This window comes from Mus musculus, chromosome 5 (genome assembly GCF_000001635.26).
Source record: "Mus musculus strain C57BL/6J chromosome 5, GRCm38.p6 C57BL/6J".
NCBI classification, from domain to species: Eukaryota; Metazoa; Chordata; class Mammalia; order Rodentia; family Muridae; genus Mus; species Mus musculus.
The window spans coordinates 16,578,045-16,594,325 of NC_000071.6; the positions used below are offsets into that span (position 1 = coordinate 16,578,045).

The 16,281-nt window shown below is 36.5% G+C and overlaps 1 protein-coding gene across 4 annotated transcripts in view; it reads left to right on the plus strand.

Moving 5' to 3' along the window:
• Nucleotides 1-16,281, plus strand: part of Hgf (hepatocyte growth factor) — a 65,945-nt gene that overhangs the window by 24,550 nt on the left and 25,114 nt on the right. For all 4 annotated transcript variants that reach the window (NM_001289458.1, NM_001289459.1, NM_010427.5 and 1 more), the window contains 2 exons: nucleotides 399-517; nucleotides 15,800-15,974. In NM_001289458.1, coding sequence (NP_001276387.1) covers nucleotides 399-517; nucleotides 15,800-15,974 — 294 coding nt within the window. The remainder of the gene's footprint in view (nucleotides 1-398; nucleotides 518-15,799; nucleotides 15,975-16,281) is intronic.

Genomic DNA, 16,281 nt, shown 5'->3' on the forward strand with positions numbered 1-16,281 from the left:
CTGTCATTAGTAGCAGAGCTATTCAGTTTGAAGTCTAAGCCTGCCCTAGAAAAGAACCTGCTCTTTTAATGAGCATTCTACACAAGGTCATGTTTATGGAATTTGTCTTTAATTGCACTCTGTGAAAAAAGAGATGCAGTTGGCGATCCTAACTGGTAGACAGGTCTACTAACATGGACCTAACATAAGAACAAAGAGGACCCTACTGTATCATCTATGGAATGTGTCAGTTAAATTGGGCAGTTAGGGACTGGCAGGCCCTAAAATGGTAAAGGATGGAAACTTGTTCTTTTTCTAACTCTAGCATCCAAGCTAAATGGAAAACTATTCTGTGACTTGAGGGTCGTGCGGTGTTTCCAGGCAGATTTACGTGACACTTTTCTTGGTGTGGTTTGCAGATATCCCGACAAGGGCTTTGATGATAATTATTGCCGCAATCCTGATGGCAAGCCGAGGCCATGGTGCTACACTCTTGACCCTGACACCCCTTGGGAGTATTGTGCAATTAAAACGTGCGGTAAGTTAGAGTCAAATTTATTGCTTCCTTTTCCTCTAACAGGCTGGATCTAAGCAGTCTTTATTAGGGAGATAGGTTAACAACTATTTTATTTGGTATCTATCTTAGTGTGCACATATAGCAGTTGTTTTGAAAGGAAGACGTCCGCCAGTGTACAGACAAAAACACATTTATACCAGTGTACAATGATAATATGCTTGCAGTTTAATGATGACAAGAAATTAAAAAAACAAAAGTTCAAAGAGAGAGAAAATGACCAGGGAATATGTAAACTGGTACAAAGTTCTTATGTCTGTATCCACTTCAGAGTTTCCCACCTTCTCCTGGATGCCTTCTCTCCCAGTTGTCTCTGAGTTAGAGTTGAGAGCAAACCTCTATTTGACAAAGGCAGACCCTGCCATGGGAAAAACTATGCCTCACTGAAGGTTCTCACAGGTGACCTTAAACTCTAGAGGATGGTGTCGTCTCTCTAGCTAGTGTTGAATATGGCCTACATTTTGTTTCACCTTGCTGTACCCCTAAGCTCTGCTTCTGGATGCTGGCCCTTAGTTAAATGCTCATGACACAAGCTAAATATCTCATCTTCTTCCTTGTGATATCCCTTTCAATTTGTGAATGTTGTCCTCTCTCTTATATCCAATCCATGTTTTAACTCTTCTTTGGTGTTTTACTATGTAATAATAATTAGATAGAGACATGCTTTTACATTTTTTCAGCTTTACTATCAGTAGAATTGCATACATTTATGAAGATGTAATGTAAATTGGCTTGCCAGTTTAAAGTTATGTATTGCTATAGAGATATATAAGGAAATGATTTATATGAAATCATGTACCTGCACCCAGCATAACACCAAATTATGAGGTTCATGGGTAGATATTTGGATGTTTCCCTGTAGCAGCTTGATGAGTAATGTTTTCTAAATAAGGCTTACAATATTATTCAGAGTGCTGAACTGTCAGTGTAATTTTTAGACACACTAATGAAATATAGCCCCTGGGCAAGTCAGGAAGGCAACGAGAAAGGACATGGCATATGTGAAATGATCACTGAATCTGGAAGCCTCTCAGCTGATACACAGTGTTCCAGCGAGATTGAATCATCTGTTTTGTCCTTTAAAAATTCTAAGATGGCTCTTATGACAGTATTGCTCTGTAGAGACGGGATTAGTTCCACCCATTGACTTACTTAATCATATTCAACCTTCCATCTTTTCAGATCAGTTAGCTACAATGCACCAATTGTTTCTCCTTTATTGTTCGTGATCTAGGCATTATTAAAATCTTTTCCTAGAACATGGAGTAGTAAACACACATATGAGTGCCCAGAGAACCAACCCGTGATTGCACACTCACCCCATATAAATACACTTTGACATGTACACTCATATACATACACATTCACCTTACGACTGGTACAGGTGTCCTGGCAAACCTGAGTGCCGCTGTCCTCAGTGATTCTAACTCAAATCATAAGGGTATTTTAAAAGGAGTTTGGAATAAGAAATAAAGAATGTTACTGTCATTATTTTTCTTTCCTACTTGTTGGAACACAAGCACTTATCTAATACAACTTGAATTTTACTATAATGCATTGCCTTGACTTTTATAAATACTAGAGACACTGATAAAATATATTTGAGAATACATTAAACATACTTGTGACATTATCAATATGGGTTGTTAATAATTGTTTTTCTCTAGGTATAATATAGGCACATAATGTATATATATGCACTTGTGTGTATCCTATAATCACAGGAAATTTAACAATTTGATTTTAATATAAAGTTATTTCGGAGCAATGTAATGCAGTGAGAAAGAAAAGACACTCCCACAAAAAGTACATGACTTACAGGCTATGAAGGAATAGAGTATAAATTAATGGAACAGGCTGTGAGATGACAAATTGGGAAGGATGTGAGCAGTATTAAAGACATATAATGTAAAGTAGATATGTCACTTCATGAGGATCTAGAAATGGCAAGATGATGCAGCATAGTTTCCCCAGGGTGTTATACAGATGCTCATGTGAAAGCTATTCATCTGAGGTGAAGGATGGGGAATGGCTACATTCGAGGGGATAAATCTAAATGCACTCTTTTGTTTGATATTGGGTAATGCCATTAGTGACATTGGCTGTGAGGCAGTGTCAGCTAACAGACAGAACACAGGCTCTAGCCCCTTTATGTGGGTTTGGATTTGCTGAGCAACTACTACGGGTCACACACTTCATTGTAGCAAAGGATAAAAATGAGCCTGAGATGAACAAAATTCTATGAACACACTAAATCTCAGAGCTTTAGTATGAGCTGCAAAGCATAGCCGACACTGTCTTGATAGAGCAATTTGTGACTTTCAGGATCATTATTTGAATGATATTTCCTTTTCTGATGAATGAACTTCAAATTAGTGCCTGTCACTTCTTTTAAGCGTTGTTCTATAGTTAGCATGTCCCTGGAAGTGAAGGATGGATGTTGCTCTCTGTCTGTAAACTTGTGCTTAGGTGCTCTACAGAAGGCTTCTTTACCTTCTTTCACACCATATTCTTCACAAAAGCATATCTCCATAAATGTCAGACGTCCACAAATATTCCAGCTGTATAAGTTTTGAGAGTCACACGCATATGAAAATTTAAGATATTACAAACAGATAAGATTGCAAATCCTGGGCAGTGCCTGGATGGACTATCAGGTTATGCTTTTCTCTGGGGCAAGTTTATATTTTAAATGTTTGTTCTGTATATTAGTCATAAATACTATGAGTGGAGATTAATTGTATCAGCTGCTGCATCAGTCTGTTGGTGCTTCTGAAACTCCCTCATGACTAACATCCTTAAAAAGCTTCAATGATTGTTTAAGTCAATTTACAAACTTCTTGGAAGGAAAGGTGCTTCTACTCTGCCATTGGGTTTCTCAATGTATCTCTGTGGATTATGTAAGCCAATGCTTTCTATATTAGAAATTAAAAGCATGTGAATTAATTAGAAATGGTGAAAACACTAGATAGCAATACGGCTAATTTTAATAAGAAAATTTGTAATTTTCAGAAATAGAGAAATCTGTGGTATGTCTTTGTAAATTAAAAATTCTTTTTTTTATCAAATTCCTTAGTGTCATCTTAAAAAGAGGCAGCTGTGCATGTTTGCTGTACCTTCAATCTTTTGGGCACAAATGATCTTAGGGTACAATTGGGAAGATTGTTTTGGTTCTGTAGGCACCTGAGGATTGTCAGGTATAGCTGAAAGCACTTTTTTCTTGTGTTAGATCATGGGATGTTGACTTGTTTCCTTAGAGTGCATGGATTAGAATATATCTATCACCTGTCACCATTGATCTCAATCTGTCACTGCAGGTAACTTACCTATGTGGTGACTTCTACTCTTAAGATGTTACTCTGAGTTTCTTCATTACTCTTGCAGTAGGCCCTATACTGTGATTTAAATACTTATTTGTTCGCTTGCTACAATCATTTATCTAGTTCATAATCTAAAATCCTAGAATAATCCTAGCCCTAGAATTCTCCACATTTTCTGTTTGATGCCTCACCTAGGGGTGTCTGCCTATTTGTCTGTGAATTTCTCCATTGGCGGTTTTGATACATCACTCTCCTCTTTAAGCCATAAAGTACTGTTGTTCATCATCTGTTTTTAGACAAATGGTTTTCTGAGTGGAGTTATCACTCTGTTCACTGCTGTCCTCTCCAATTTTCTTCTTCCCACTACAAAGCCAGTGATGCTTTCAAAATTCTGGTGACATTATTTCTGATCATTAAGCTGAGCTGTAATATACACACAGAGGTGGGTGAGGAGGTGGGGAAGAAGGAGAGAAGGAGGGAGGATAGGAGAGAGAGAGATACAGAGCAAAACAGAGAATTCTCAACAGAGAAATGGTAGAGAAGTACTTAAAGAAATGTTCAACAACATCCTTATCTAGAAAATGCAAATACAAACAACCCCTTTTGTACCTTATACCAATCAAAATGACTAAGATGAAAAACTCTAGTAATAGCACATGTTGGTGAGAATTCTTCCCCTAACTCTTCTATAGGGGCTCCAGATCAGATTTGCATCTGTCTTAGTCAACTGCTGGAAGAGCAGCTCAGAGACCAGCCATGTTAGGATCCTGTCTGAAAGCACAACATGGCATCAATAATAGTGTCAGGATTTGGTGTCTGCCCATGGGATGGATCCTAAGTTGGGCTGGTTACTGGATGGGCTTTCCTTCATTCTCTCCTCCAGTTTTTCCTTACATTTCTTTTAGATGGGAACAAATTCCGGGTCAAAAAAATTGAAGGTAGATGGGTGGCCGCTATCCTTCTACTGGAGACTCTGTCTGTCTACTAGAGGTGGTCTCTTCAGGTTCCATCTCCCCAGCATTGGGCAGTTTGGCTATGATCATCTCCTTTGAGTCCTGGGAACCTCTCACATCCCAGGTCTTTGACTTTCTAGAGGTTTCCCCATGGCTGCATGATTGCACTCATTCTCCTGGCCCTCTGGGCTTCTCAAGGAGCCCTATACCTTATCCTGCCCACTTTCTTCCCTCTCCTCTCCCACCAAGCCCCCTCCCTCCCTTTGCCTCCCATAATTATTTTCCTTCACCTTCTAGGTAGGAAGTATCCTCATTTGGGCCTTCCTTCTGGTTAAACTTCATATTGTTGCTCTGTGAGTTGTATTGTGAGTACTCTGTACCTTTTGGCTGATATCTACTTATTAGTGAGTGCATACCATGCATGTACTTTTGGGTCTGCTTTACCTTGCTTAGGATGATATTTTGTAGTTCCATCCATTTGCCTGCAGAATTCATGATGTCCTTGTTCTTAATAGCTGAATTGTATTCCTTTGTATAAATGAACCACATTTTCTGTATCCGTTCTACAGTTGAGGGATATCTGGGTTGTGTTCAGATTCTGGTTATTATGAACAAGGCTGCTCTGAACATAATGGCACACGTGTCCTTGTGGTATGGTGGAGCATCTTTTGAGTATATGCCCAGGAGTGGTATAGCTGGTCTTCAGGTAGAACTATTTCCAAATTTCTAAGGACCCTCAAGATTGATTTCCAGAGTGGTTGAACCTATTTGCAATCCACCAGTTGGGGGAGTGTTCCTTTCTCTACATTCTCACCAACATGTGCTATTACTTGAGTTTTTCATCTTAGCCATTTTGATTGGTGTAAGGTACAAAAGGAGTTGTTTTTATTTGCATTTTCTAGATAAGGATGTTGTTGAACATTTCTTGAAGTGCTTCTCTACCATTTCTCTGTTGAGAATTCTGTTTTGCTCTGTATATCATTTTTAAATTGGATAACTTGATTTTTGGAGTCTAACTTCTTGAGTTATATATATATATATATATATATATATATATATATATATATATATATATAGCCTCTGTTGGATGTGGGGCTAGTGCAGATTTTTTCCTAATCTGTAGGTTGCTAATTTGTCCTATTCTTGATCTTAGAAGCTGAGCCATTGGGAAATCCTGGCCCTTCCCATTCCCCCTGTGCCAATGAGTTTGAGACACTTTTTCTCTTTCTCTTCCTTCAGATTCAGTGTATCTGGTTAAATGTTGATTTTTACAAGATGATAAATATGGATCAATTTGCACTCTTCAGACCTCCATTTAGATTAGCACCATTTGTTGAAGATGCTTTCCTTTTTTTGACTCTATGGTTTTGGCTTCTTTGTCAAATATCAAGTGTTCATAGATGTATAGGTTTATTTCTGTGTCTTCAGTTCTATTCCAATGACTGAGCTGTTTGTCTTTGTATCAATACCATGCAGCTTTTATCACTATTGATCTGTAGTTCAGCTTGGGTTCAGGGATGGTGCTTCCCCCAGAAGTTCTTTTATTTTTGAGAAACCTTTTCACTATCCTGGGTTGTTTTTCAATATGAAGTTGAGAATTATTCTTTTCATGTCTGTGAAGAATTGTGTTGGGATTTTGATGAGAATTGCCTTGACTCTGTAGATTGCTTTTGGTAAGATGGCCATATTTTCTGTTAATCCTACTGATCCATGAGTATGGAAGATATTAACATCTTTTGAGGTCTTCTTCAAATTCTTTCTTCATGAACTTTAAATTCTTGTCATACAGATCTTTTACTTGCTTGGTTAGAATTAAACAAAAATATTTTGTATTATTCATGGGTATTGTGAAGGGCGTTGTTTCCTTAATTTCTGTCTCAGCCAGTTCATCATAAAGGAGGCCTACTGATTTTTTTGAGTTAATTTTATATCTGCCACTTTGCTGAAGCTGTTTTTCAGCTGTAGGAGTTCTCTGGTGGAAATTTGAGTTTCTCTTATGCATACTATCATATTATTCACAAATAGTGATACTTTGATTTCTTCCTTTCCAATTTGTATCTCTTTGACCTCCTTTTGTTGTCTAATTGCTCTGTACATGAATTCAAGTAGTACATTGGGGAGAGAGAGAGAGAGAGAGAGAGAGAGAGAGAAGCCCTGTCCTGTTCCTGAATTAGTGGGATTGCTTCAATTTCTCTCCACTTAATTTGATGTTGGTTGTTGGTTTACTGTATACTACTTTTTTATGGTTAGGTAAGTGTCATGATCTCTTCAAGACTTTTATTGTGAAGTGGTATTGTATTTTGGCAAATGGATTTTTGGCATCTAATGAGATGATCATGTGATTTTTGTCTTTGAGTTTTTTTTTTTTTATAGTGGATAACGTTGATAGATTTTTGTATATTAAAGTGTCCTTCAGATGAAAACTACTTGATTGTGATGAATGATGGTTTTGATGTGTTCATGGATTTGGTTTTTGAGAATTTTATTGAGTATTTTTTCATCAATATTCGTAAGTGAAATTGTTCTGAAGTTTTCTTTCTATGTTGGGTTTTTGTGTGGTTTAAGTATCAGAGTAACTGTGGCTTTATAGAATGAATTAGGTAATGTTTCCTTTGTTTCTATTATGTGGAATACTTTAAGGAATATTGATATTAGCTCCTTTTTCACAGTCTGGTAGAATTCTATACTAAAATTATCTGGCCCTAGGCTTTTTTTTTTTGGGGGGGGTTGGGAGGTTTTAATGACTACTTATATTTCCTTAGGGATTTTTAGACTGTTTACATAATTTACCTGATCTTGATTTAAATTTTGTATGTGGTATCTGTCTAGAAAATCATCCATTTCATCTAGAGTTTCCAGTTTTGTTGAACATAGGTTAACTTTTTGAATTTCTTCAATTTCTGTTGTTATGGTTAACTTTTCATTCCTGATTTTGTTGATTTGGATACTATCTCTGTGCCCTTTAGTTAGTTTGGCTAAGGGTTTATCTATCTTGTTGATTTCCTCAAAAAATCAGCTCTTGGTTTTGTTGATTTTTGTTAATCATTTTGTTTGTTTTTAATTGGTTGATTTCAGCCCTGAGTTTGGCGGTTTCCTACTGTCTACTCCTCTTGGGTGTGTTTGCTTCCTTTTGTTCTAGAGCTTTCAGGTGTGCTTTTAAGTTGCTGGTATAGGATCTCTATAATTTCTTTATGAAGGCACTTAGTGCTATAAATTTTTCTGCTTTCATTGTGTCCTGTAAGTTCAGGTATGCTCTGCCTTCATTTTTATTGAATTCTAGAAAATTCTTAATTCTTTGCTTTATTTCTTTCCTGATCAAGTCATCATTGAGAAGAGGGTTATTTAATTTCCATGGGTATGTGGACTGCCAGTTGTTATTGTTGTTATTGAAGTCCTACCTTAGTCTGAGGTGGTCTGACAGAATGCATGGGATCATTTCAATATTCTTGTATCTATTGAAAATTGTTTTGTGTTTGATTAATGATCAATATTGGAGAAGCTTCCTTGGGGTGCTAAGAAGGTATATTCTTTTGTTTTAGAGCAAAATGTCCTGTAGTTATCTGTTAAATCCATTTGGTTCACAACTTCTGTTAATTTCACTGTGTCTTTGTTTTGTTTCTGTTTCAATGACCTGTTTATTGGAAAGAGTGGGGTGTTGAAGTCCACCACTATTATTGTGTGAGTTTCAATGTTTGTTTTGAACTTTAGTAAAGTTTCTTTTACAAGTATGGGTGACCTTTCCTTTGTGTTATAGATGTTTGGAAATGAGATTTCATTCTGACTGAATTTTCTTTTGATGAGTCTGGACTGTCCCTTCTCATTTCTTTTGACTACTTTTGATTGAAAGTCTATTTAATTGAATATTAAAATGGTGACTCCATCTTGTTTCTTGGGACCATTTGCTTGAAAATCATTTTTCTAGCCTTTTACTCTGAGGTAGTCCTGTCTTTGTTGCTGAAGTGTCTTTCTTGTATGCATGAAAATGTTGGAACCTATTTGCATATAAAGTCTGTTAGTCTGTGTCTTTTCATTGGGGAATTGAATCGATTAATGTTAAGAGATATTAAAGACCATTGATTCTTAGTTCCTACTATTTTTGTTGTTAGAGGTGGTATTATGTATGTGTGATTTTCTTCATTTGGTTTTGTGTGTGTGTGTGTGTGTGTGTGTGTGTGTATGAGATTATTAATTTCTTGTGTTTTCTTGGGTATAGTTACCCTCCTTGTGTTGGACTTTTGTTTCTAGTATCCTCTGTAGGGCAGAATTAGTAGAAAATATGGTTTAAATTTAGTTTTGTCATGGAATATCTTGGTTTCTTCATCTATAGTGATTGAGAGTTGTGTTGGGTATTGTAGCTATGTCTAACATCTGTGGTCTCTTAGGGTCTGTATGACATTTGTCCAAGATCTTTCTGGCTTTTAATGTCTCTCTTAAGAAATCTGGTGTAATTTTGATAGGTCAGCCTTTATATGTTACTTGTCATTTACCCCTTACTCCTTTTAATATTCTTTCTTTGTTTTATATATTTGTTTTATAATATTGCATGAGAATTTTCTTTGCTTTTTTCAATCTATTTGGTGTTCTGAAGGTTTCTTGTACATATATGACTGGTCATCTCTTTCTTTGGGTTAGGGAAGTTTTATTCTATGATTTTGTTGAAGATATTTTCTGTCCCTTTGAACTGGGAATCTTTATACTCTTCTATTACTTAGGTTTGGCTTTTTGAGTGCCCTGAATTTCCTGGATGTCTTGGGCTAGGGAATTTTTATTCATTGTTTTTTCTTTGACCAATGTGCCAATATCTTCTATGTTATCTTCTATGCCTGGAATTCTCTTTTCCATCCCTTGTTATTCTGTTGGTACTCCTTGCATCTGTAGCTCCTGATCTCTTTCCTAAGTTTTCCATCTCCAGGGTTGCCTCCATTTGTGATTTCCTTATTATTTCTATTTCCATTTTTATGTCTTGGACTGTTTTGTTCAGTTCCTTAACCTGTTAGATCATATTTTTCTTTATTTCTTTAAGTTATTTGTTTGTTTCCTTTTTAAGGGCTTCTATCTGTTTACCTGTATTTTCCTATATTTCTTTAAGGGAGTTATTTATATCCTCCTTAAAGGCCTCTATCATCTCTATGAGGTGAGATATTAGGTCAAAAACTTATTTTTTGGGTATGTTAGTGTATCCAGGGCTTGATGTGGTAGGAGAACTGGGTTCTGTTCATGCCAAATTATATTTCATTTTGTTGCTTATGTTATTGTGCTTGCCATTTACCATCTGGTTATCTCTTGTGTTAACTGGCTTGGGTGTCTTGCACTGGAGCAGGCCTTCTTGCAGGCAGGTAGAGATTTGTGACCTGGAGGGCAGACAGTGCTGTCTCTAGTTAGGGTAGGTGTCCTGTGACCCTTGTTAGAGCAGGTCTCCTGTGTCCCTGTGTATTTGTGCCCCTGGTTAGGGCCCAGCTCCTGGGAGACAGGCTGCCTTTGGGGTCCGGGAGCAGACAGGCTATCTGTTTTTCTGGTTATCAGGGATCTCACCTGTTATGGCAGATCTTCTGGGAGACAGGTAGGTTGTGGGGTCTTGCGGGGGCAGGAGACCAGTCAATCTGCCATGGGTTCAGCTGAAAGTGCAGACCAGAAGCCTCTTCAACATTTTTAATATCCTGAGTGATCTAATAATCTACCGGCTTTCTCTCTAGGAGTTCTTCTTTTCTCTTCCATGTCCAATGTTTTGTTTTATTTCATTTTCTTTCTGATATCTCATATATTTTGAATTTTCATGATAATTTCTTTTCCCCTAATGTTCCTTCTGCATTGCATAATCATTTTCTCTCTTTCCTTCTCTAATATAAAGCCATACCTTGTGTAAATTTTAACTTAGCCATCATTTCACCAATACTAAATCTTTTACTTCCTTCCACTTCTCTTCCTCCTCCTCCCCCTGCTCCCCCTTCTCCTCCTCTTTATCCTTCTCTTCCTCCCCATTTTTCTTCTTGAGATGAGATGACACTATGTAGTTCTGGCTAGCTTAGAACTAACTGTATAGTTCCAGTTGGCCTAAAATTGAGACATTATCTTCCTTTACTACCCAACTGAAGGTATTACAGGTCTATTTCATTAAGTATTATTTTCATTATCATTTCTAAATTTTTTATGTAACTTGGTCAAATGTTGATTTATGAATTACTGCTTTACTATGTTGGTCTGCTTGCCTTAATACTCTCTATGTAGACTTTCTGAATACTAGAATTAAAGATATGTACCACAATGCCCAGCTAAATAGTTTCTCATATCCTTTAGTACATATTTACATAATCTAAGCTTCTCTTTTTATGTCCTTAACTAGCCTTAATATTTCACATATTTTAAAAAATTAATTGCTATTTTTATTCTTTTGCCTGACTACTGAAATCTGGAGGCTCCAATTAAACAGAGCATTTGGCTATTGCAAGAGTTTAATATGAAGTTGTTGATGAATGAAGGTTGATTCTTAGGCACTTGGGTTTTTCACTTTCATTTTAGGTTTGTTTCTTTCGTGATTCTGTATTTACACATAAATAAGGCCTAATGTATTGTTCCCCATTTTTTGCTATGGCCTAAGCTCACCCATAGGCTTCAAGGTTTTCTGGGCTATTGTGATTTTGCTGCTTATTGGCTTAAACAATTTTGTTCTGGCCAGGCGTGGTGGCGCACACCTTTAATCGCAGCTCTTGAGAGGCAGAGGCAGGCAGATTTCTGAGTTCGAGGACAGCCTGGTCTACAAAGTGAGTTCCAGGACATTCAGGGCTATACAGAGACACCCTGTCTTGAAAAAAGCAAACCAAACCAAAACAAAAAACAAAAACAAAAAAACAACAAAACAAAACAAACAAAACAATTTTGTTCTGGTCTTCTCTTATGTCATGTTTCTTAATCTCTTTCCTTTCATTTTTCTTATTTAAACTTGTAGATGATTTATATTTGAACACAGTTGTTTTAAAAATGTGTGCTGCCCAGGTCTCTCAGGCATCTATTTGTGGCATTACAATAGACTGAATTTTATGATCCCTACATTTAAATATTGTACCTTTAAATCCCCACATGATTACATTTTGGCATAAATATTTTAAACAGGATTTAATATTAAGTAAAGTTCTAAGAAAGGGCCAAATGCTAGTGGGAGTCATGGTCTTATAACAGAAGGAAGAGAGTTTCTCCCTCTGTTTCTCTATCATGTAAAGTCAGGACAAGAAGCCAGCTATCTGCAAGCCAAAAGGAACCTTCATTAGGAACCAGTGGACTAGGACATTGGTCTGGAACGTCTCAGTCTCTAGAACCATGAGAGAATAAATTATATTATCTAAACTACTGAGTCATTGGCACTTTCTTATGACAAAACAGCCATCTATAACAGATACGAAAAGCCTTCCTTGTGGTAAAACTTAATATAAGCCTCTTTTATAAAAGAGTATCATTATCTTTAAAACTTCAGTGTATTCAGATGCTGGGAAAATATTTATGACAAATTGCTTTTCTTCTTAAAGAACTCTGACTGTTTCACTGAGTTTTATTGGAAGTTCAAGGCCAAAGTAGAGACTCATAGAAATAAAAATTGTATTATATTCTCAGTCAGGAAAAAAAAAATCATGCTATCAATACCCTTCTCAGGGGAAAAGTCTTTTACTTGGATGGCTTTTCCAAGTCATCTTCTAAGAAATAATATTATAGAATTGAAGACCTTTCATGAATGCCTTGTCTCCTGTGTATTTTGTACCAAAAAAGGCTTGGACAAGATCCAGGGCAATGTTTCAGTACGAATACTGGCTTCACATGGAGAGCAAACGTGCAAGCAATTTGAGGTTTGTACTTTGGAGGTCTTTACTGCTTTCCCATGTCAACTTTAAAACAAGAAGCTCTTTAAATTTACAGTGAGTCTGATCCTGCCTTTTGTGGTCCAAGGAGCACAAGTCCTGTTGACGGGAGGGTGGCTTTATAGACTGTACTCAAGTCTCTAGGGCCCATCAGGAGGTGAATCCTGGGTTTCATTGTTCCTCAGTAGCTATGTTTATGTAGCTAGGAGGTGGGATGAACTCCAGGGCATAATCAGAGATTTGTCATCTGTCATGTTAAGCAATTTATTCTTAACTATTATAAAGAGAGAGAGTGAGAGAATAGGAGGATGCAGCTTGCGAGCTTCACCAGGGTCAGTGAATACGAATGATTTCTCTGCAACTGTGAGGGCCCAAATCTGTATCCCTAGTACCCATGTAAGAATAGGACACCTGCTCTTTTTCTCTGAAATCCCTGCTGTGTTTTTCTGGTTTCTGCACACATGTACATGTTCAAAGGAGAGGGTGTCAGGCTGCTGCTCTGATGGAAAAATCTTTATTTTTTTTGTCAAGAATTGTAACTTGGGAAAGGATTGTGACTGTAAGAGTTTTCTTGATTGTATAAAACTTACTAAGTCCCCTTTGACACCCTCACTCTCTAGTCACCATTCCTCGACATCCATTAAAAACTAGAGTTTCTCTGCAAAGATTTAGCAAGATTTCCAATGAGAATATTAATTAAAAATATTTGTTTAATGACTTAATTATTTGTTGAAAATAGAATTTTTTTTATTAAGTGCAAGCTGGCCTTGATCTTATGAGCCACCCTATTCAGCCTGCCTAAGGCTGGATTGCAGGTCTATGCCACCGTGCCTGTATTGTATTGCTCTGTTATTAGTGATCTGTTTCTACTTATGCCTGTCTGGGAAAAGGTGCTTGCCTTAGAAATTAGATAAGTCGATCAATTTTATCTAAAATTGTCTATTCAAACATGAAAAATACCTTCAAATATTCTGGCAACTAAATAATGCTGCATTCAACCCAATGGGAAAAAGTGAACGTTCCAAGAAGCCCCCACCGGGTTTGATGGTTTTCTAGCAAGACAATGGACATAAAGTATTTCCAAACAGAAAACTTTGTGTCAATCATCAAGGACAAACATTTCTCTTCTCCTAGGCCAGTGAGGAGTGTTCAAATGACTTTCCATCTGCTTCTAAAGCCTGGCCATCACTAACCCCCCTGGCAAAATATTTCATTTGTGGGGAACTCTCAAAAGAGTTCCTGCTATGTTCAGTGTGAGCTTAGTATACATACTTGTAAAAGTATGTGTGTGGGGTGGGGGGGGAGGGGATGATGCATTTTAAAAATGTGTTGTTTTATCTTGAGCTGATCAGCTTTAGCAGATATTTGGCTTTGTTGCTGGTCTTCTTTAACTCTTAATATGGCTGCTAAAGACTCTTTCAAACTTTCTTCAATGCAAGTCCCATGTTGAAAGATTAAGTACAAAGAAATGCCTTTCTTAACATTTGACAGCTCTTTCCAAATCAATTACCATGAAGCGTTTGTTTTACTTCTGCGCCAGCTTTTGGTATTTATAAAGTAGGACAGTAAAAGGAGCCTGTCTTATTAGACTTCAGAAATAAGTTTTTGTATTTGAACAGTAAGTATGTGAGCAGTGGCTTCAAGCATTTATATCACAGTTAAATGCTCTGTAAACAGATCATTTATCATGGATAATATTTATCATTCATCAGATAATATTTATTGAACTGCTTCAAAGAGTCTCATAAGAAGTATTATTGACTAAATTTCCTTAGTTACCCTAAGTAGTTGTAGGAATACATCTTCATCATCTAAATTATTTATTGTATGCGCTGCAGAATTATGTAGTTCTTAATGAGGTCACTTCTAGTAGTTGAATGTGAAATGAAATAAATAATGACATACTAAACCTGAATTTAATATTTACCAAAAATATTAGCTTTGTGGTAAAAAGTAGGACACATTTCCATGAAGTTAAAATAAAAACCAAGATATTCAAGATTCTATACAGTTACAAATTCTTATTAAATTAATAAGTACAATGATAATTATTCTTTTCATATGTTATATCTTTTTGTTTAATGAAACATTATATCTATTTGATGTAATATTAGTTTTTCACATATAATAATTCTAAGATTTTAATTTTACTTCTAAATTAGAATATATTATGTTATACATATATACACATAATTTGTGTGTGTGCACATGTGCGTGTATGTGTATTACTTAAGTCTGAGACAGTTCAAGATGTTGAACAAAATGGCTTTTATCAAAAGATCATTGCATGATCATTTGTCATAAGGAAGTGCTGGAGAGTTGACTTCTGAATTTATTAAACCAGTCAGAGCTTTCTACATTTTACTTTTGGGGATGTTTTGAGGCAAGGTGTGAGCATTGTTCAGGCTGGTCTCAAATCGTGGTCTTCCCTGCCCAGACTTCTGAGTGCTGGGCTTCCTTGTGTTCATCCTCACACTCACTCTGGCTTATTTCCACTTAGCCTTTATTGAGAGAACACTCAATGCAAAAAGAATGTTTGCTTTATGGAAAAATTAATTTTGTACATAGCAACTGATATATATACATACATATATACCATATACATACATACATGCCATCTGCACACATGCATGTATATATATGATATATGCTTGTTAAAAAAAAAAACTAGGAACAACTCAATTTTTTAAAATTCCCAAAATCTGCTTGAAAAGAAAATAATATATCAATCTACACAGCACTTACCGTATAAAAGAAAATTATTGATGATTAAATTGTTCAATCTGTATGTAATGAGGAAACTTGTCTTTAGGAATGACATTGTACTCATTTTAGAAAGAACTTATTTTAATATGTATCTCACAGAGGTATACGGAAGTAAATATCTTCACAAAACTTCATGAAAAAATCAATATAGATTTGAGGTGAGAGGAAAATAGGAGTGAAAATAGAAATGAAATGTTAAGCTAAATTTCTGAGTCTATTTAATTATCATTTAAACTTTAGAACTGAATGGAAAAAAAAAAAGTCCTTGGCATTCCCAATGCACGGGGCACTGGAAGGGCGACGGCGTGCTGAGCAGTTTTCTTTATGCTCATGTATATATATATATATTTTTTCTATCAATAGCTCACAGTGCTGTGAATGAGACTGATGTCCCTATGGAAACAACTGAATGCATTCAAGGCCAAGGAGAAGGTTACAGGGGAACCAGCAATACCATTTGGAATGGAATTCCCTGTCAGCGTTGGGATTCGCAGTACCCTCACAAGCATGATATCACTCCCGAGAACTTCAAATGCAAGTGAGTAGGTTTCAGGCAATGCTGCAAACTCCAGCAGATGCCAGGGAAATGAGGAAGACTGCTTTCGCTCCCTCTCTCAGTATTACAATGTAGCGGCCTCCGTGTACTTCAGGGCAAATGGGCTCAGTCTCTTTTTGTTTTTTTTTTTTTTTTTCTGGCCTCAAATAAACATTTTTTTTTTTTGGTATTTTGTTTTTGTTTTTGTTTTGTTTTGTTTTGTTTTGTTTTGTTTTGTTTTGTTTTCGAGACAGGGTTTCTCTGTGTAGCCCTGGCTGTCCTGCAACTCACTTTGTAGACCAGGCTGGCC